Source organism: Mytilus trossulus, chromosome 14, assembly GCF_036588685.1.
Source record: "Mytilus trossulus isolate FHL-02 chromosome 14, PNRI_Mtr1.1.1.hap1, whole genome shotgun sequence".
NCBI lineage: Eukaryota > Metazoa > Mollusca > Bivalvia > Mytilida > Mytilidae > Mytilus > Mytilus trossulus.
In genome coordinates, this window is record NC_086386.1 from 35,156,517 (window position 1) to 35,180,827 (window position 24,311).

Sequence of the window (24,311 nt, forward strand, 5' to 3'; positions counted from 1 at the left end):
GATTGCGAAACATATTCAAATGGAGTCACAGATGGAAGATTTAGAAAAAAAGTAAGCCATTTTTTGAGTTTGTTTTTTATTGTACATGTATATATTTTTAATTTGCAAATTAATGCCATTTTAGAATCAACGCTCACCAAAGTTTAATAGTTATCAAAGAAACCGGGATTATAATTTAAAACGCAAGACGCGCGTTTCGTCTACAAAAGACTCGTCAGTGACGCTCAGATCAAAATAGTTATAAAGCCAACGAAGTACAAAGTTGGAGAGCATTAAGGGCTCATAATTCCAACAAGTTGGGCAAAATACGGCTAAGGTTATCTGTCTATGCCTGGGATAAAAAAAAATCCTTAGTTTTTCGAAATATTCAATGTTTTGAAAGAGGTTATTAATAAAAATGACCATAACATTGATATTCGCCGCACTCTGTGTTGATCCGTCGTTTTTGTTGTTTGTTTTAAACTTTTATATTATTATTATTATTGATTAGTTTCACCATTGTCTCAATTAATCGAAAGAACGAATATAACAGGGTAGCAGTTGAAATTAATAGCCCGCATTTCAACTAGTTTATTTTTCGATGTTTTGAGAAATATTATTTTCAATCAAACACGGATGTACGACCGGTACCCTTATATTTTGTATAAGAAACAAAAATTACCCTACCACTTTTGGGAAAATTATACAAAAAAGATTGTTTTTTCTTCAAATATCAACACAAAAGCATTTTAAGTACAAACTTTAAAGTCGTCAAATATAAATTGAACCCGATAAACTTTAAAGAAATAATACTAATTATTAATTGATATCGAAAGTCGTAGACAGGTCTCATTCGTGTATGTTCATAAAAACCAAAACAGAAGAACGTTAAATATGTATACTGAAAGAAAATTCAAAACTTTTTTGATTTCCTTTCTTTTCAAATTATCTAATAGATTTGTTTACATTTCGATGCTTGAAAAAAACATTTTAATGCATTTGTTGTCTGACTTTGTTACTGTATTGATTGCCTATAAATAATATTATGATTTTAAAACTTACTTTTTTATTAATATAGACGTAAGTCATTAGTAGGCTTACAAAAAGAGAAGAAACGCCTATATAAAGCAAAAATGGAAGGTGTAGAATTAGATTTTGCGTTATTTAAGGAAAGGTATATTAACATTGGAGATGTTAAATGCAATTATAGACTTTTAAATTAAGCAATGCATTTAACAAATTAACAATTAATTAATCTCTTATTTTATTTGTGACATTTATCTAACCTTGAATTGGTTTTCACCAAACTAAGCAGATTTATCATTGTTGTGAAAAGAAGTGATCAAAACCAAAAGGACAAAAAAGAGATGATATGTGTTTAAGAGAAATCGACGAAAAAAATTGAAAAAAGAAATAGACAATGAAAAAACAACACAATGTCAACAAAACACACAATTTAAGTTCGAAACTAACGAATGAGCAACACGGATCCCCCTCCCCCCCCCCCCCCCCAAAAAAAAAAGGAATTAGTTTGTCTTCATTGAGTGTCATGTTCGGGAGAGGTAAATTAATTCTCCAATAGTTGTAAATTATGTATATGTTACTGACCTTTTCTGTAAAATAAACGCCTGGAAGATAAAATTATGTTATGAAAACAATTGTTCACAAAAGCTAAGCCATTTAACATATTAAACATAGTAGTATTCATCTAAGGTCAAAAATGTAAATAACATTCATTGCTGAATTTTGTCATATTTTATGTCCATTTTATATTAAAATAGAGTCAGTGGATCTAGAGAACATTTCAAAAGGGAGGATGCAAAAAATTCAAGTTCTAAAATTAAACAACCAGCGTCTTCTGAACGATTGTCCCTGAGAAGCAAGAATAAGACCTTGCGAAATAAACTAAAGAGAATGGAAGCTGAAAAAAAACCATTGAAGGAAGGTAATACAATTGTTCTTTTAACAAGTATTAAAGAAAACGCTAAAATGAGTTTGTGTATTACTTAGTGTCATTAGTTACTTTTATTGAAAGTAGATATCAAGGCAACAGCAGTATAACAGTGTTCAGATTTCCTTAATCGATTGCAAGAAAACAAATCTGGGCTACAAATTAAAACCGAGGGAAAGACATCAACTATAAGAGGACTACAAAGGACCATTAAAAGAATACGAAAATATCACAAACAATATTGTTCAAGTACACAAGCATATTAACCACAACACAAAACACAGACCAACTATCAAAAGTAATATTAATAAAGACAAATAAACACGTATCACAATGATAACCAATGTCCGTACGCCAATCTATTCTTTAAGAAAATCGTGTATTATTTATGAAGTTGATTCGCAATATTAATGTACATGGTCTTGGGTCCTTCCGATGATTTTTTTTAGAACCTTATTCGACAATTCTGCAGCTGCTTTTAATCAGATGGTGTTTTTTTTCTTTTTTTTCATAAGATTACATGAGGCCCAAGAATCATTGCACGAATCGGAAAATGTAGTACAGAAATTAAAAATGGAGGAGGAGGCGTTTAAAAATTTGTGAGTAGATTAAAAATTAATTATTCGAACTGTGTTTGCAGTTATCTGTTAGCTTATGATTTCACACTTCTAAACAGTTATACAAAACCACATCAAAAGTGTTTCAATCTTAAGTCAGAAGCCTGTTGTTCCCTGGTTGTCGCTTGTTGATGTGGTTCATACGTGTTTCACTATTTCAATGACGCTTTTATTTGATGAACATATGCAATTTATTGTGGAAGCTCATGTCATTATGACTATTACATTATATTTTGAAATGAAGGTTTACTTTCAGTATGACGCAAGATTGCATTTAGCCAATCAAATAACGTACCATAATGAAATATACATGTAATGAAATTATTGATGCACACATAAGACTTTTTTGATTATTTTTCAAAGATTATATTAACTATACATGTTTGGAAGTCTACATGTATACGTAGGAAGCTTAACGACCAAAACCCTATGATTTAAAAGTGTATCACACATTTTAGCAATTGATGGATCGCTGAGGAACATTTGCTTAACGTTTATTTTAAGGTATGAAATATGGTAAAATTGAAATAGACATAGTTTGTCTAATTCTTATATAAAAAATAACTGGTCATAGAAAATGAACTGTTATGCTTAATGTGAATGAACAGCTTCTATCATGTATATTCTGTATATAAAATACATCACTTGTTAAACAAAATGTTGTATATTCTTTGACAGAATACACAAAAAGGAAGATATAATCTGTATCTTGAAAGCGATATGCAAAGCCTGAAAGATATTAATCATGCACAGGAGAAGAAAATAGCAAAAATGAAGGAAATGTAAGTTTTTGTGTGTTTCAACTGTAAACAAACTACTTATTTTAAACAAGAAAGAGAGTTATTATTCATTCCTTGTATGTAGTGAAAAACATCAAACCAGCAAAACATTCATTAAGACAATGATGCACATTACTGGAGAGAAAAATACTTCAAACATTTGGTGTGTCCAAAGCACTTGTATGAACTTATCTTCATAAGACTCACTAAAAGATTTAGATTCGATTATGCAAGGGTAATATGCATAAAAGAGAATAACAAAATAGAAAGACCTTAATATCATTATATTGAAATTCAACAACTGGAGTGAATATTAAACAATTATGGCCCGTTGAAAAGGTGAATATCCAAAATTGTCAACACGAGAAGGTTATTTCAATGAAGGCATAGCCCGAAGTGAAGTAACTTTTAAGGGTTGACAATTTTGAATATTCATCGATTCTACGGGGCCACAATTGTTTAACTAACAGTGGAAGGGCCTTTTGAACACTTATCATATTTTTTACATGACTAACACAAGCTGACGTTTGAAAATAGCTCAAGAAAATACATTTGTCATGTTTGTGTTCAAGATTCTCCCGGATGTACAACAAAGCTAGAATCTTTTTGTAAAATATTTATGGCCCTGAAAAGGACCTTTTGATAAGAGAAATCATCGTCAGACTCAGCAGGCACTCTATTCATTTCCAAAGCCTGATTTCCTCATCTCTCGATGGGCTGTCAGTGTAACATGAACGCTGTCATCTTGTTTATTTACGTCTGTGACTTCATTTTCATGGGAGGTAATTCGAATGCAAATCTATATATAACGAGCGATATCCCATTTTTACTCGCTATTAAACCTATAAAAAGTATTCCTCTGGGTTTGTTTTTTTGGAAGAATTGTTTTTCAGAAGTGAACTTACTGTAGTATTTACTTTTTTAATTTTTCCTGATTCTAGCAAACAACATTTATAGATACAAGTGTTTCAACAATATACAACTCAGTATAATATAATTTAATCTGACACTCTCGATTGTACCTTTCAGTGAGATTGCGAAACATATTCAAATGGAGTCACAGATGGAAGATTTAGAAAAAAAGTAAGCCATTTTTTGAGTTTGTTTTTTATTGTACATGTATATATTTTTAATTTGCAAATTAATGCCATTTTAGAATCAACGCTCACCAAAGTTTAATAGTTATCAAAGAAACCGGGATTATAATTTAAAACGCAAGACGCGCGTTTCGTCTACAAAAGACTCACCGCATTTCAACTAGTTTATTTTTCGATGTTTTGAGAAATATTATTTTCAATCAAACACGGATGTACGACCGGTACCCTTATATTTTGTATAAGAAACAAAAATTACCCTACCACTTTTGGGAAAATTATACAAAAAAGATCTGTTTTTTTCTTCAAATATCAACACAAAAGCATTTTAAGTACAAACTTTAAAGTTGTCAAATATAAATTAAACCCGATAAACTTTAAAGAAATAATACTAATTATTAATTGATATCGAAAGTCGTAGACAGGTCTCATTCGTGTATGTTCATAAAAACCAAAACAGAAGAACGTTAAATATGTATACTGAAAGAAAATTCAAAACTTTTTTGATTTCCTTTCTTTTAAAATTATCTAAAAGATTTGTTTACATATCGATGCTTGAAAAAAAAAATTTAATGCATTGTTGTCTGACTTTGTTACTGTATTGATTGACTATAAATAATATTATGATTTTAAAACTTACTTTTTTATTGATATAGACGTAAGTCATTAGTAGGCTTACAAAAAGAGAAGAAACGCCTATATAAAGCAAGAATAGAAGGTGTAGAATTAGATTTTGCGTTATTTAAGGAAAGGTATATTAACATTGAAGATGTTAAATGCAATTATAGACTTTTAAATTAAGCAATGCATTTAACAAATTAACAATTAATTAATCTCTTGTTTTATTTGTGACAATTCTCTAACCTTGAATTGGTTTTCACCAAACTAAGCAGATTTATCATTGTTGTGAAAAGAAGTGATCAAAACCAAAAGGACAAAAAAGAGATGATATGTGTTTAAGAGAAATCGACGAAAAAAGTTGAAAAAAGAAATAGACAATGAAAAACAACACAATGTCAACAAAACACACAATTTAAGTTCGAAACTAACGAATGAGCAACACGGATCCCCCTCCCCCCCCCCCCCCCCCCACAAAAAAAAAGGAATTAGTTTGTCTTCATTGAGTGTCATGTTCGGGAGAGGTAAATGAATTCTCCAATAGTTGTAAAATATGTATATGTTACTGACCTTTTCTGTAAAATAAACGCCTGGAAGATAAAATTATGTTATGAAAACAATTGTTCACAAAAGCTAAGCCATTTAACATATTAAACATAGTAGTATTCATCTAAGGTCAAAAATGTAAATAACATTCATTGCTGAATTTTGTCATAGTTTATGTCCAATTTATATTAAAATAGAGTCAGTGGATCTAGAGAACATTTCAAAAGGGAGGATGCAAAAAATTCAAGTTCTAAAATTAAACAACCAGCGTCTTCTGAACGATTGTCCCTGAGAAGCAAGAATAAGACCTTGCGAAATAAACTAAAGAGAATGGAAGCTGAAAAACAAACCATTGAAGGAAGGTAATACAATTGTTCTTTTAACAAGTATTAAAGAAAACGCTAAAATGAGTTTGTGTATTACTTAGTGTCATTAGTTACTTTTATTGAAAGTAGATATCAAGGCAACAGTAGTATAACAGTGTTCAGATTTCCTTAATCGATTGCAAGAAAACAAATCTGGGCTACAAATTAAAACCGAGGGAAAGACATCAACTATAAGAGGACTACAAAGGACCATTAAAAGAATACGAAAATATCACAAACAATATTGTTCAAGTACACAAGCATATTAACCAAAACACCAAACACAGACCAACTATCAAAAGTAATATTAATAAAGACAAATAAACACGTATCACAATGATAACCAATGTCCGTACGCCAATCTATTCTTTAAGAAAATCGTGTATTATTTATGAAGTTGATTCGCAATATTAATGTACATGGTCTTGGGTCCTTCCGATGATTTTTTTTAGAACCTTATTCGACAATTCTGCAGCTGCTTTTAATCAGATGGTTTTTTTTTTTCTTTTTTTTCATAAGATTACATGAGGCCCAAGAATCATTGCACGAATCGGAAAATGTAGTACAGAAATTAAAAATGGAGGAGGAGGCGTTTAAAAATTTGTGAGTAGATTAAAAATTAATTATTCGAACTGTGTTTGCAGATATCTGTTAGCTTATGATTTCACACTTCTAAACAGTTATACAAAACCACATCAAAAGTGTTTCAATCTTTTCTTTACGTTTATCTTTTTTTTATTGAATACTCTTTAAATGACATATTAAGTTAAACCCACAAAACCATTGGATCATTTACTGATTATATGATAATGACTCCATATACTAATTACATTAGATGTACGTTTCATTATAATACGTTATTTTGATTGGCTACACTGCAATCTCGCGTTATTCCTTAAGCAACTGCATTACACAATAAATGTAATCATTCATAATGACAAGAGGTCCCACAAAAAGTGCACAGGTGAATCAAATAAAAACTTGATAAAAATCGTGAGTTCATCATTTTGGCTAAAAAGTGTAATTATAAGTATTGAATGCTTCTTTTTGTAACCTCATAGGGTTGTAAAAGCGTTGACCGTGCCGTGCTTACATTTGTAGAATGACACGCTTCCGCGCTTCATACAAAATGTACTTCGGTCAACGCTTTCACACACCAATGAAGTTCTCTTTTTAATTAACATTTGATTTGATCAAAACTTCGGCTTTCGAAAATGAGGGAATTTGTCAAAAAAGATTAAAGCAAACCAAGACATTGCAAAAATAAGTTGGAAAACATAGTGTATGGCGATTCATTGATCATAAACCACAGATTACATATCTGAATATTGTCTTTAACTTACTAGATTTAAATCACAACTCACACCTTCTAATCAGGAGTAGATTACCTTAGCCGTATTTGGCACAACTTTTTGGAATTTTGGATCCTCAATGCTCTTCAACTTTGTATTTATTTGGCTTTTTAACTATTTCGATCTGAGCGTCACTGTTGAGTCTTATGTAGACGAAACGCGCGTCTGGCGTATAAAATTATAATCCTGGTACTTTTGATAACTATATTCTATGTTACGGTGTGTTTTATAGGTCAAGCATACAATACAGACAAAATAAACTGTCTAAGTGATCAAATTCATGAGAGTAAATGTGTATGTTTGTATAAACACACATGCACCTAATTGTTCCTGTTCTATACATTGAAATTATACACATAATTATACGGTCTGATAAAAAATCAGATATTTTGCTTTGTTCCTTTAAAATTTTGTTTTCTAGAAGTGAAAAAGAGGCGAAGGATACCAAAAGTCGAAAAAAATATCAAATTAAAGACACATGTATACAAAATCTGTACACATGACTCGAGTTCTGACTTTAAAAGAATTATCTGTGGCGCTCGAATGAATAAAACAAAGGCCAAATGACGAATGAACTGAAAAGCGTTGAGAACCCCAAAAATACTGAAGGTTTTGCGAAATATAGCTGACGATATGTATTCCTGGCTTATAGAAAGAGAAGATGTGGTATGATTGCCTATGAAACAACTCTACACAATAGACCAAAATAACAACTATAGGTAACCGTACCGCGTTCAACAATGACCCAGCCCATACCGCTAAGTCAGCTATATATAAAAGGCCCCGAAATTACAATGTAAAACAATTCAAACGAGAAAAACTAACGGCTTCATTCATGTTCAAAAAAATGAACGAAAAACAAATATGTAACGCATAAACAAGCGACAATCACTGATTTACAGGCCCCTGACTTTGGAAAGGCACATACATACAGAATGTGGCGGGATTACACATGTTAACGGGATCCAAACCCTCCCCTAACTTGGGACATTTGTATAACAGTACGACACCAGAACGAACTATAAAAATAAGTGAACCTTTGGATTTGCAGTTTGCAATTGTTTAGGGACTTTCCGTTTTGAATTTTCTCGGAGTTCAGTATTGTTGTGATTTTATGATTTTAAATTTTTCAAAAATGTTTAATATTAATCTGGTGCTTACTTGGTTGGTTGTCTACTTGTAATTAACATTTTTATTTCAGCATTTCAGATGAGAGACACAAGGAATCTATACTTAAAGCACAATATGACGATGTAACAAGAGAACTTGAAAAAAATCGTTCTGAAAAGGAAGAAGCAAATTGCAGGTTAGTGAATGATTATATGTTGAGTGTAACGACAAAAGCAATGAATGATAGAAAAGAGGAAGTGTATGCAATATTTGTTTTTAAGGAAGTTGAGAAATGGAAGTAAAGAGTAAACACTGCGAAAAGAGAGGCCCAAAGTTTAACATACGTTTTGTGATTGCTGCCTTGTCTGCATTTTGAACCAAACCTGTACAAACTTTTAGTTGATTTAATTAAAAATCTTTTCAGGGAGAAAAATCACGACGACTTTACATGTTCGTGTACAACATTTGTAGTTTATAATTTGCATGGTATAGCCCTCGACCGTTAATGCTGCTGTCTAGCTGATACAGTACTGACCTCGAAAAAGATCTAGACGTTAGGTTAACGAGTTTCATGTTTCGGAATATAACACGGCTGAAAATTGTTTTAAATGAGAGAATGAAAACATATTTAAATTTCCGTCTGATCGTAAAAAGTTTCTATAGTCAAATTTTTGTATTTTAGTCTTTTAATGAGGTACCCCTCGATTTACGGTTTTGGGTATTCACTTCAAAATCCAAAAACTAAATGTTTTTTGTTTAGTTTCTCGCTAGTTTCGTAAATATTTTCGATGCACATATCATCAAGGAACCTCGGAATGATGAAGACATAAATTTAATACCATTCCAGAGTACAACTTTAAAACTTAAAGATGGTTGTTTTTTTAGAAAGAAATTTAACGCGTTTTTCTTTGAAAACGAGAAAACATATGATTGAAAAACAGTACAGTAATTTAAATTTGAGAGGAGAAAATATAATATTGCGATACTGCATGCAAATTTTTTTGAGCAAATTCCGAACAATTGTGTCAAAAACTAAAATATAAATACATCATTTGTAATTTTTTTAATTACGGAAATTTCATATCCGTCAATCAGCTCCACCATTTATTTTTTCCTCAACAATGAATTTGATAGTTTCGATGTGATTATGTAAATTTTCTAGGATAATTTAATTTATTTTTAAGAGTTTTTAATATATAAAGTATTTTTTCGTGTATTTTCTGTAGGTAAGTTATATTTTAGTAAATGAAATTTTTACTTTTTAAAAAAGTTAAGTATAAAATTTAATGAAAAATAATGACTTGTTGATATTGTGTGCAAAAAACCTTTATATGTCAATGTTAAATCTCAAGAACGTATTGAGGTTAACACCTGTGCAATCAGGTAAACAGTTACTGAAAAATTTGAATTTGAACTTGCTGTCAATTCATTGATAAAGATTGTTAGTGTTTCAGTTCATTGATACATAGTGTAAGTGATAATCTGTTCTTTCATAAAAAGACCTTTCTCATGTAGCACATCCTCGACATATACCGATACCCAAGATTGTCTCTGACTGCCAAACTCCAGAACAAGCTAACTAGATAAAATGACACCTTACAATTCAGACACAGTGGGGCTGAATGATATCAAATATATAGTTTAGCTCTTATCTCAATAAAGGGGATGCCATATCTGTTGCAGGGAAATTGAAGTCTGTGTTAAGACTTTCAAAGTTTCGACAAAGTGTGTCTGAAGATATCAAGAATACATTAGAAAAAAAACAATAACTTCACTATACCGCCAGCGCTATGGAAACATTCCCGCATTGCTTCTGAAGTTGATTTGTTAGTTAATTTGTGGGGGAAAAAACACACACAAAGGCGCTTCTGAACTGTATATGTCCTAAATATAACACAAATGCGTAAATGTATGGCTATTCCAAATGAATCATTTCTGTAGCAACATTCGCCCTATTAAATATGGGCATATCCGTGCAGTTATATCATGCATATGGGAATATGGGTCACGATCGCGAATATTGAAAGAAACTTTACACTCACATGGCCTTTGTGTTTTCTATGCAGAGGTAAGTCTATACCTGAAAGGCTTGCCATGCAGGTGTTTGAATGCTCCAGATGGCATTATTTCAAAACAACAAAGGGAGATGATTGATACAAATAGGTGCCGACAATATAGTCACCAACACGGAAACAATTGTTAAAAAGAAACTTTAATTCCATGGCACGAGTAGGTTTCAGGTTTCTCGCTACATTGACGACCTATCGGTAACCTTCGGTGCAGTGTTGTCTGCTCCATGGTCGGGTTGTTGTCTCTTTGACACCTTCCCCATTTTCATTCTCAATTTTATTATCAATCCACAATTGATCCCAGAATGCGTCAGATTAAAGTGAAGACTGGTCAAGATAATATTATTCAATTGACTGACAGCACATCATCAATGGCTGTTTCATTTTCCAAAAGCAAGAGAGGTCCTGTTCGTGTTCCGAATTCTTTCAAAAAAAATCGACCGGGAAGACAAAAATGGAAAAAATCAAACATTTTTCATTGGAAAAATACCAACAGATGACTCCCAAGACTAACTTTGCAGTCTACCTGCAGAGGTAAATCTTTGTGTTTAAAAGCTTTGTTTGCTTTAAACAAACTCTGTCCTACGCCGATCTTTTTCGTGTCAAAAAAGGGAAGTGTGTTGTAATGCTTATGCGCGTACTGTATGCGCGTATGATGACGAAGAGATTGATTCATATCGCTATTTAATGAAGACTAGAACTATTGTATGTCGCTAATATACATGTTAAATTAGGGTCATGACTGATTTCAAATTAGAACATAAGAAAAATGGCATATCGATGTACTATTTTCCATCACTTCCTTTAAATAATTGATGAGTCTACACTTTTTAAACATGATAATCCCTTTATGACAGTGTTCATGCACTCCGACTCTGTTTTACACTCAATCAAACGCTAAATCAAGGCAAGTCACACTATGATTTTTTTTAACCTCGCATTCACCTCGGTTGAATATGGTATTTTTTGTATTATAACTGATCTGTCCAACCTTTGCAAATACACATTCAATATTTATTTATCTATAACTAGATACTAATCTTCACAAAATACACTACCTTTTAGATGCAAAATTAAAGACAGTTTTAATGCTTGAATTTTGTTTTTTTTTATGAAGGAAAAAATATTGAAATAATTGATAAACTGGTGTTTTAGAGTTTAGAAAATTGTTCTGTTATATACCGTAGTGAAAAATATAAGCCATATGGAAGTTTATGGATATGAAAAGATCAAAGCCGCCTCTACTTTTGCTATGTCTTAAATTGAAAAAAATACAGAAAGTTCAAAACCAACGCTATTTTGTAATTGCAGCTCTTTATATAAGTAGTCCAATATTTCGTTTTATCATCGATTATAGCATATGTCGTTTTTGTAGCATTCTATTTTATAAATATCAGACAAGTTCTCCTTTTCTGTCATTGTGGTTGAAATATTGATATTTTCAGGTCTGACCTTTGACCTCCATTTTACAAAAATGTGACCACTCTGGATTTTTACGTCCAAACATTTCTTATTGTATATAAAAAGAAGATGGAGTATGATTGACAATGAGACAGCTGTCCACAAGAGACCAAAATGACACAGCCATCAACAACTATAGGTCATCGTTCGGCCTTCAACGATGAGCAAAGCTCATACCGCATAGTCAGCTATAAAAGGCCCCGATTAGTCAATGTAAAACAATTCAAACGAGGAAACTAACAACCTTATTTAAATAAAAAAAAAATGAACATTAAACAAATATGTAACACATAAACAAACGATAACCACTGAATTACAGGCTCCTGACTTGAGACAGGCACATACATAAATAATGTTGCGGGGTTAAACATGTTAGCGGGATCCTAACCCTCCCCTAACCCGGGACAGTGGTATAACAGTACAACATAAGCACGAACTATAGAAATAAGTTAAGTTTTTGGTTTCGCCGTTTGTTTAGGGACTTTATATAATTTAGGTATAAGTTCTTCCGGAACAGTAACGTTTTAAAAATTGAACGCTGGTTGCAGTACTAATAGATCTCCAGAAGGTCATCAGCTTTAATTTATTACAAACGCGTCCAGTACTGATATGGTTTACAGCATACCTTTCTAACTTAGCCGTTGAACATTTTTAGAAATTACAAATAGCTTTAGATTCAAACTGCTTATCGAAGGGCTTTAGGTTTTAATGTCATATTTGTTTATATACATAAATCTTCATGTGTTCGTGAAAAGCACGATTGACGCCTGGTATACAAAAAGAGTGATTTTCATCAGCAACCATTAAGTATTAGTTCCCGGTATCAGCAACTCAAAAGTTGTCGATATTGTTTTTTTTTAAATGACATTATACATTGGTAGCTAGTTTGTTACTAAACAGTAGTTGTCTAATTTCGTGAAGTAGAATTCACCTTTGATGTAGGTGTCTATGTTCTTTTAATGGTCATAAAGCCTTCCACGTATTTAAATATATATGAAATCGTTTGCTTTAAGTTTGAGCGTTCCAAATAAAATTAGTCCAGAAAACCGCTTAATTTATGAATGATAACTTAAAAAATAAGAAAAAAATAATATTATCCTTGATACTTACATGTGACTAATTGTTTCCTAATGATTCAAGTTATTGTATACCACTAAACCGTAAAACAATATGCATTTACCCCATGAATATATTACCTCAGCTGTATTTGGCAAAACGATTAGGAATGTTGGTCTCAATCTCTTTAACTTTGTACTTTTGTTGGCCTTTTATCTATTTGAATTTGAGCGACACTGAGGAGACTTTTGTAGACGAAACGCGCGACTGGCGTAAATACAAAACTTAATCCTAGTGTGTATGACGAGTTTATAATCAATACCATATATATAACTATGTACTTCATAAAATTGAGAACGGAAATGGGGAATGTGTCAAAGAGACAACAACCCGACCATAGAAAAAAAACCAACAGCAGAAGGTCACCAACTGGTCTTCAATGTAGCGAGAAATTCCCGCACCCGGAGGCGTCCTTCAGCTGACCCCTAAACAAATATATACTAGTTCAGTGATAATGAACGTCATACTAATTTCCAAATTGTACACAAGAAACTAAAATTAAAATAATACAAGACTAACAAAGGCCAGAGGCTCCTAACTTGGTACAGGCTCAAAATGCGGCGGGGTTAAACATGTTTGTGGGATCTCAACCCTCCCCCTATACCTCTAGCCAATGTAGAAAAGTAAACGCATAACAATACGCACATTAAAATTCAGTTCAAGAGAAGTCCGAGTTTTATGTTCATGAAATGAATGTAATCAGCCACCGTGGGATGTTGTTTTCAAATGAACTTTTTTAGCCTTTAAATTGGTATAGCATATTTGTGGAACATTGAATCGCATATCTATGAAATGCATTTTCTATTAAGACTTGCAGAAAAAATTGAAGAAGACAGGAACTCTTCTCAAGTAAGCGAATGTATTCGAAGAGACTGGATAGACCAACAACTTTTTATGGAACATTTGAAAGAACAGCTGAACAAGTATTGTAACATTTCATATATAAATTTTCATGTCTTTGGATTATTTTATTAATCAAAATATAATTGAAAAATAGGAGAACATTCGTGTCTTGGCTAATACAAATGTAACAGTGTTCATACGGTACACTTATATTGAAAATAAAGTCTTTAAAAACACTGTTTTTTAACTTCTGTCTTTAAAGCCAAGATACGTTTTCTGCAATCATTATACTCAGACTGTTCACAGTTCAGCACACATGAACTTCAAAATTCAGATAGGCGCTATTGCCAATACTTGGCTCCCGTCGTTCTACACCAAACGTTACCCTGATTTTCTTAAAGGATCTGGTTTAAAAGTTGTATCCGATCATCCGTCTCGGAACATTGCAGCATTTGTTATATAAGGGGTAAAAGAGGAATAAGAATCAAGATACTAGAGGAACAGTCAAATTCATAAATCGAAAATAAACTGACAACGCCATGACTCTTTAAGACCAACATTTATGGATTAAAATCCTCAGCATATTCATGTCCATTGAATTTTCCGAAAATGGAGACGATAGAAAATGAATATGCCATTATTTTTTTCAATAATAGCAAAATAAGATAGAGAAAATGCATAAAAGGATATTAACCTTGAATGAATATTTGTGTAACTTGCCCTCAATTTTGAATATTTTCTTGAACTATAATAGATGAATAGAAATAATGAGCAGTAAACTTTCAATGGCTGGTCAAAACAGTAATACTGTTGTATTTCTCATGACACGGTGTGCCAAAGAATTTATTAAATTTCCTTATGGAATTTACTATCGTTTAATGTGTGGTATTCGGTCACTAGTGTCCATTATTAAAATATATCAATAAGGATGATCGGCATTTCTAAAATTGGCAACCAGCAAACACTATGAATTAATTCCTATTGTCTATTTAATAATGCTAATGTAAGACCAATTGTATAAAAACAAACTGGTTTTATTAAGTTTCGTTATTTGGAGTCATTAATCAGATATCTGGTGACAAGTAGACTAATACAATGGTCGAATTATTGTATTCAAATTCTGGAACTAACTTTTTTCTACACCGAATTGACTTTATTATTACAAAGTTTTGAAATTACAACTATAACACAAGTTGAAACAACACTTGCCTAATTCTGTTTTGTAAAGTTTACAGCCGCCATCACTAGTTGGTTGACCGTTATAGAATATCCGCATACAATATATAAGGTGAAAGCGGGTATTATTCAAACGTCGTGATAACAATCTTAACATGTGTTATTTTAGACCAATGGCACATCAAAGTGATTAAATATACGTAGTTCTATTTGTCTATACAAAAATAAATGCCAACAATAACAACTAGTTAGCTTGAAATGTGTTTTATAACTATATTTCAATCGTTTTATCTGTTTAAACCTTCAAATTTTTCTCAGCTCCGTGTTGTTAATATAAACACTAATTGTTAACACCAATTATTGCTTTGAGTTGAAATAAACCCCGCCTCCTAACCTTAAATGAAATATACAAATAATTTACAAGAAATGTATAGGATGATAATGTGAAATATAGTATTGGTCTTTCAATTATTTTTAACTAAATTGTACCCTTATGATTTTAACTTTTATAGCTTAAGAGATATTGATTAAAGCATTTAAGGTCGAATTGAAATAGACATTCACCACCTGAACATTTAACTCTAGTTAAAAAAGATGTATTTATTGCATGTGTTATTTTCATGTCCTTAGTTGTCGTTATATCTTATTTAAAGTGGTTTTATAACTATGAATTTAGTATTTAAAAAAAATGAGTATGCATAATGCAGTACATAATTGAATATTTTTTGGCATTAGGGCTGCTATGGTTTTTACCCTTAAAACAGGACCAGAACTCCAACAGTACATAGGGATATTGAAAACCGAACTTCAATCAGCACAACACATGCAAAAAGAGAACAACGGCAACGTTAATTTTGGCGAAAGAGAAGGAAGGATTAGAGATTTAATACAAAAGTAAGTTATCGAAGAAAGCAAAAGGGAGACGTGATAGAACATTCATGTAAATATACATACAAATAAGTATGTGTAATGTTCTTAATACATTACATAAGCACGTCTGTGCTGCTCAATGTGACTAGAATTTCAGATTCAGATGAACAAAGTTACGACTTGTTTCTTTATTATTATGAGGCTGACTTCATACAGGAACTTCTTAGGAAGGAAGATAAGAAGTAAGCAATATCCTTCAACTCTACTCTCCGCTATATAGATGATATTTTGTTCACTTAATAATTCAAAATTGGGTGATTATTTTGAACGCATCTATCCCATGGAACTAGATTTAAAGGATACTACCAATACAGTTAAGTCTGCACCATATCTTGACTTACATCTAGAAATTGACAATGAGGGTCGGTTGAAGACAAAACTTTACGACAAAAGAGATGATTTCAGCTTTCCAATTGTGAACTTTCCATTTCTAAGAAGCAACATTTCAGCAGCACCTGCATATATCTATATCTCCCAGTTACGATATTCCCGTGCTTGCATTTCCTATCATGACTCTCTTGATAAAGGGTTTCTGCTCACACGGAAGTTATTAAGCCAAGAGCTGTTCCAAATGATGAAGTTGAAATCATATCTTCGTACGTTTTTCGGACGCCATCACGAGTTGGTTGACAGTTAGGGAACAAACGTTTCACAAATTATATCGGGTATGTTCCTTACGTCGGAACTACAATTCCCTTACCTTTCATGAATGTGACCTCCCGAATTAGACTATTTATCGGATTTGTGATCACATAAGCAACACGACGGGTGCCGCATGAGGAGCAGGATCTGCTTACCCTTCCGGAGCACCTGAGATCACCCCTAGTTCGTGTTACTTATTCTTTAGTTTTCTATGTTGTGTTATGTGTAATATGATTTGACTGGTTGTCAGCTTGTCTTTTTCATTTTTAGCCATGGCGTTGTCAGTTAATTTCGATTTATTCGTTTGACTGTCCCTCTGGTATTTTTAGTCCATCTTTTACGTATAAGAGAGTCATTATTCATTTACTCTGTGCTCGTAGAAAGTAGATGTTTTTGTGTTCTATTACAGGGTACCTTTTAAAAATGTTATACGATAATGACTGATGTACCCATATTTTGACTAATTTATTTATTGTGTCTGTTTATTTAACGCATCAATGTAAATAAAACGGAATTTGATGAGACTGTCATTAAAGTGAGAGGTTTAGCGCTATAGAACCAGGTTTGATCCACCATTTTCTACATTTGAAAATGCCTGTACCAAGTCAGGAATATGACAGTTCTTGTCCATTCGTTTTTGATGCGTTTTGTTATTTGTTTTTGCCATGTGATTATCCTTTGAGTTCAGTATTTTCGTGATTTTTCTTTTTTCAGAACTGACAATAAACTGTAAATTAATTCAAATGGTTCCTTGCATATTTCAAGGGTACAATAAAAGCCAGTAAGGGTATTACAGGGTGTCTGAGAGGCTTAACACGTTAGTAAGATATATTCAGGCCCAATTAAAAAATGTCTACCAAGTCTGGAATATGACAGTTAATTCCCATCTTTTGATGTGTTTGAGCTTTTTATATTGCCAATTCATAAGCAACTTTCCGTTTTTTACATGTATCGTATTACATGTGTTTTCTGCCATATGTTTGCAGTCTGAAAAAGAAATGCACTTTTATTTACAACCATTAGGTAATGAAAATTTACACCTACTGCCAAAATTCACGTCTATACCAGTAAAACTATGAACTAATGTCGTACTGTTGGTTTGCATGTCCGTGAATAATGAGGTTTTACGATTACTTTGGTTGTATTTTAGAATAAAATATTCACTTTTGATAGGTGAATAACTGTCGGCCTTATTTAAAGTATTTAAAAACAATTTCGAAAAGAGCTCTTTGATCTAGCAAAAGGAAATAAAAACTACATCATTGTAAAACGCATTGCCGATCGGAACGGTACTCCATGAATAACAAAACGTGTTAATGTTATATTGTTACGTATTTGATATGCAACAATTATGAGTAATCCCGAATGATTATAGGTCTATTGTCAACGACAAAACCCTTTCGTTCTATTTGTTCACTGTTATTTTATATATATTTTATAGTATATCGAGAGAAAACTAAGCAACGATCATTTGTACAATGCCAAATATTTATGCCTGACATATTTCCTTTTAACTTTTGTTCATTTTTGTACTAGATTCGATAGTTTGAATAGAAGTGGTGGTAATACTGATCTCGTAGCACATCATCAGTAAGTATCTGTTTTTAAATTGTTTATATTCCAAGTTACTAAAATACATGAAATTTATATTTTGTTTACACATGTGTATCAGAAACGGATCAAAGACATAGTTTAGTTTAGCAATGTCTACATATTTTCGAAATGCAATTAACTGCATTAAATGGTACCTGACATACGTATTATTAAAATTGTAGACACACGATACGTTGCCTCTTTTGTACACTATATATAACTACTTTCCTCTTTTTGCAATTTTATTTTTTCCCGTTCAATTGTTATTTATGTTTATGATTTAATTCACAATTAAGTTTTAATAACAATTTCAGGGCAATGGTTGTTAGTTCAAATGCAGTGATAGTCAAGAAGAACGAAAAGTAAGAACAGTTTATCTGCAATGCAAATTCGCTATTCTCTGTAAAATTATGGCATTTTGCAGTCGGTAAAGTGAATGAATAGGTAGATAGGTGGGTTCTTTGTTGTAACATGGTTTTCATTCAACCAATTAATAGGTAAAATGAAAGAACTGGTACTTTAAAGATCCGATAATACACAACGTTTCGACTTAAAGATTTTACAAATGACAAGGAAGGAATCTTAATACAAAAGGTTTAATTATCGGTTTATTTCTAATTTCACATGTTCCCTATGATATGATCTTTATAATTTCATTGCGAAATTAAAGTATTGACCCCAATTTCAGGATCCACTGATCATGTAAAATGATAGTGCGAGTGGGGCATCGGTGTACTATGAACACATTCTTGTTCTGTCTTTTTTTATTTAGCCTTTTCAAGTCAGGTCCTCAAATTGATTTTAATATGGGACGGATTATAACTAAAACCTGATAACATTTTAAACAATGTCATGCCTCCGTTGCATCCAGAACAGTACCAACTTATTTTTGAAGTTAACTCTTGTGTTGTTATGTTACACACTGTCTTATATGTAGGAAATGGTTACACGACTCAAACACGTTTAAATCCCTTCAAATTGTCTGTGTGTCTGTTGAAAGTCAGAATACTGTTATTCAGTCGATGTCATAGATGTATAAAGAGTACGTGCTACCACTTTTATTTTTCTTTATAGTTTTTAGCATTAATAAGGTAATTCATTTGAATTGTAACATATTTTGCCCAAAAAAACTTGGAATTATCACCAGTTTTTTACTTACATTAGCAACAAGACCGGGGCCTTAGATCATCTCCGTGTTTTCTTAGGGTTCGTGTTGCTCATTTTTTAGGTTTTTTTTAGTTGCATGACGTATACAGTTGTCTGTTTGGCTTTTCCGGGGTTTTTTTTGCAATTGCGTTGTCATCTTGTTTCGATTTTTTATTTCAATGTCCTGAGGTATCTTTCGTCCCTTCCAAAGTCATTTTGTTTGGTTGCAGACTAAACATTGAGGTTTCTAGTTATGTTTGGGAGGCTTGGATCATGTTTGATATTTATATATTGTAGACATCATACTATTGCTCAACCGTAATAATAATAAAAAAATGTGAGATAATGGTTGCTTACTATACCCCATTTAAGTCCTCTGCAAAACGGGGACGAACATTTCATACAATGTCATTATGTTTAGCATAATACAATCATTTCCAAAATAATATTAATTTACTGTTTACAGCGTTGAAAACTAAACCAAGGTAAATCAAAATTAAATGTTTTAAATTACTAATACAACTGGTTTTTATTTCAGTACTCATCACATTACTGCACAAAATGTTAATATTTACCAAGGTCATGTACAGCATGTATTGACTGATGACAATGGAAATGAATGCTAGATGAAAGTACGTATTTCAAAATTCCTGTATCTGTTAATTAAGCTGACAAGTCACAAAAGTTTCAACCATCATTTGACGTCCTTTAGTATTTTTTTACAAATTCACACATTCTTAAACCCTAGACAAAATTTTAAATAATTATGCGAGAATGATGAATAGTAGTTCCTCTTCTGAATGTTCTACATTTCTAAAATGAAGAGTATTCATAGTTCACCAATCCTGTTGCATATGCACAAAAATTTGAAACTTTACCATCTCTATTCTTAGAAATCCAAAAGTATTTATTAAACAATACAGACTTCAATAAAAACTTAAAGTGATTGTAAGTATGTACGAATGATAATTATATATAGCATGCAGTATATCAGGTCGTGTGCCTGTAAACATACACAAACAAGAGGAAATACTAAGGCGGGAGGGGGCAATCGAAATGAACATTTAATAAACCGATAACAATATGATAAAAAAAATGGAACACCAAATGCGTTATCAGTGTCTTTAAATTAACGAATTTGAATGTCCCTTTATATCTTACTACAGAACACTACATAAAAAAATAAAAAACTTCAAATGAACATTATGTAATCATACGTTTTTTGATTGAATTAAGTCTGCCAATTGATATTTTATCGTATGTTTTTCTATGTTGTGATGTTATGCTATTGTTTCAGAAAAAGGGAGAAGGTTTGGGCCCATTAAAACGTTTAATCCCGCTGCAAATGTTTGCACCTGTCCTAAGTCAGGAATCTGATGTACAGTAGTTGTCGTTTGTTTATGTAATATATACGTGTTTCTCGTTTCTCGTTTTGTTTATATAGATTAGACCGTTGGTTTTCCCGTTTGAATGGTTTTACACTAGTAATTTTGGGGCCCTTTATAGCTTGTTGTTCGGTGTGAGCCAAGGCTCCGTGTTGAAGGCCGTACTTTAACCTATAATGGTTTAATTTTTAAATTGTTATTTGGATGGAGAGTTGTCTCATTGGCACTCACACCACATCTTCCTATATCTAATTACGAGAAATCGTATTTCAATCATGACATTGTCTTAAACCTGGTACAACAACATCCCCCTCCCCTCCCCCAAAAAAGAGAAAAACAATTTTTCAGAAACATTTTGGGTTGTATATTTTTTTTTTTTTTCGTGTCAAAACAACATAATTGTCACGAATATCAAGTGAATACAGTTTTTCGAAAAACAACTCAAATCATATCGTAGATTAACGAAGAATGTTAATGAGTTCCAATGAGCACTCAATCAGTGACAATTTGTAAACAAGTTAACCATTAAATATTAGACTGTAAGGGAACTCAACCAATACACCATGGTTATCAAAGTTACCAGGATTATAATTTAGTACGCCAGACTCGCGTTTCGTCTACATAAGACTTATCAGTGACACTCATATCAAAATAGTTATAAAGCCAAACAAATACAAAGTTGAAGAGCATTGAGTATCCAAAATACGAAAATGTTGTGCCAAATACGGCTAAGGTAATTTATGCCTGGAATAAGAAAATCCTTAGTTTTTCGAAAAATTCAAAGTTTTGTAAACAGGAAATTTATAAAAATGACCACATAATTGATATTCATGTCAACATCGAAGTGCTGACTACTGGTACATGTCTTTAATTGTTCATTGTCATTTAATTAACACCACACATCTAAAATGTATTTGCTACTTAGATAGTTTTTGCTATTATATATTATATTTTCCAGTCAATAAGTGTCATGTAACCAGATGCCAAGTTGAAAAATCACGCAGCATTGAAATTCAAGAAAGACTAACTTATCATTAAGTATTGCAAATAGACATTTAACATTCTATCCAGTGCACTTTGTATTAAGGAAGCTGGCTTGTCATGTTTTTGATATTTTTGTCTTTTTGTAAACCTTTCATATTTAATGATAAGCCATCTGTAAAAGTCTTATAAAATTTTAATTATTTTTTAATAATCTTTTAGAAATTAAACCTGTAAATGATAAAGCTATGAAAAGTCAATAGAGAATAGTTTCCCGCCAAAATTTCAATGGCTTATATTTCGAAAACAAGCATACATTGTTTTTGTTCTTTGGATTCCTTTATTTATCCCCTAGCAATATAAACTAGTGTTTCGAAAAGTTAATTATTTTGAAAATGAGAAGCGAACTCCCTAATCAAACAAATATCTGTTAGAAAACATTATAAATTTGGTAGGGCTACATGTAGACAGTCATATGGTATAACAAATAATATTATTCGTTAGGGTAACCTTTCAATAAATATTCTTGTTTTTTTTGCCTATTGATGATACGGTTTAAAATGACAAATGTACATGTACCACATCACTGTGTTTAACAAGAGTTTCGCGTTAAGATGTAGATTATAGAGTGTCTGTTGAAAACTCCTCAAATTGTAAACGGCTAAGTACTAGCCTGTAATTGTTTTGAAAAGATGGGAATAATGTTAAATTGTTATTTATACTGAGAAGATATATGTGTTCAACGTGTCTTGTTACTTTGATACAATTAAACTTTCTTTAATAATAAAAGTCAATGAAATTTGAACTTATTTGGTTTATCAAAAACCTATATATCTTTGGATTAAGAAATGTATATTTGCTGAATTTGAAATTCATGTCATAACCGTTTAATTTTAAAGAATAATACTTTCTATACTATATATGTAAACTAATAAGAATATCTTGTATTATCCAAATATTTCAGTGTCAGTGTCCACACATCAATTGTTTATAGATACACGTTCATTTTCATTCGTTACATTTGTTAGTGTAGAGTAAATCATCATTTCATTTTTAAAAAAAACGTATAACTACTTGTTTATTACTCTTATTAGTTGATAGAGCAGAGTTAAACATTGTCTTGTAACATCAAAATAATAAATTATTAGAACAAAAGACGTTATGCAACCAACAATCGATTGATCAATAATTAAAAAAAGGACAAGAAGTTTGATCTGATAGTTTTAAAAACGCAAAATTACTTATTCGATATATTTTGCCAATCATTATGATTTTTTTTCTCTGCTTAATTATTAAAATGAGCTTACGCAAATCTTTTAAAATGTGAGGCGATGTCCTTCCGGTTTTGTTATCGGCCCCTTGTTTCATCAAACTCATTATTTTCGTGAAATATCTTCTTCGATAGTTTACTTCACGGTGGTTTTTTTTCGTGTGCCAACTATTCTTTTATTATTATTTTTTATTATTATTTTTTTGTTGCAGTTCAACGTTTCGGTTGTTCTGTTGCTTTCCTTCTATGGCTGATGTGTTTTGCTTGGTTTAATATAAATAAAAAAGAAGATGTGGTATGGTTGTCTAATGAGACAACTATCCACGACAACTGTCCACAAGAGACCTAAATGACACAGACATTAACAACTATAGGTCACCGTACGGCCTTCAACCTTTAGCAAAGCCAAAACATCATAGTCAGCTACAAAGGAGGGACAAAAGATACTAAAGGGACATTATAAAAGGCCCCGATATGACAATGTAAGACAATTCAATCGAGAAAACTAACGGCCTCATTTATATAAAATATGAACGAAAAACAAATATGTTACACATAAACAAAAGACAACCACTGAATTACAGGCTTCTAACTTTGGACAGGCACATACGTGAATAATGTGGCGGGGTAAAACATGTTAGCGGGATCCCAACCTTCCCCATAATATTGGACAGTGGTATAACAGTACAACATATGAACGAACTATAAAAATCAGTTGAAAAAGTCTTAACTCATCAGATGGACAAACATACAATTAGACGTGACCGGGTACTTGTACATCCCCACAACAAGAAGACACTGGGAACAGATCTGAAAGTACTCGTAGTTATCTGACAGCTAGATCAAAGCCACTAACAACTAATAAAAAATCATGCATCTACGACTAAACTTATGTTTGATTTATGACTTTTTAACAGTGGTATAGAACATTTTCCGGCGCAGAGATCATATCTGTTACGTTCAATACTTTGTAACACTACAATCATATTAAGACAACAGCCAACACATGACTCTTTTTGCATTTGGGCGATGTCATGTTATGTGTTTGCGGTAGATGTACTTTTTTTAACAACATTAAAACAACGCTACAGCAGTAACTACGTTTTGGAGCATAAGAAAATGATGGTTGACAAAAATTGAAAGCTACAAAGTGAAACGATATTTCATAAAAACTTGCAGAATTATATTATTATATAATAAAGTTCACAAGTGTAGGAGCTCTCTTTACACCCTACCTTTCGATTGCAGATACTCCAAAATCGAAAATACTAGAACACACCCGTGATAT

At 32.0% G+C, this 24,311-nt stretch overlaps 1 protein-coding gene across 1 annotated transcript; it reads left to right on the plus strand.

Annotated features, from left to right (window-relative positions):
- Positions 1–3,276: 3,276 nt before the first annotated feature.
- On the plus strand, positions 3,277–22,541 carry LOC134696396 (uncharacterized). Its single transcript, XM_063558149.1, has 12 exons — positions 3,277–3,329; positions 4,356–4,409; positions 5,077–5,172; positions 5,782–5,946; positions 6,469–6,552; positions 8,503–8,607; positions 13,867–13,980; positions 15,812–15,970; positions 18,185–18,238; positions 18,556–18,603; positions 19,926–20,019; positions 21,731–22,541. The coding sequence occupies exons 1-11, from the start codon at positions 3,319–3,321 to the stop codon at positions 20,011–20,013; spliced, it is 978 nt and encodes a 325-aa protein (XP_063414219.1). The 5' UTR covers positions 3,277–3,318; the 3' UTR covers positions 20,014–20,019; positions 21,731–22,541.
- The last annotated feature ends 1,770 nt before the right edge of the window (positions 22,542–24,311 follow it).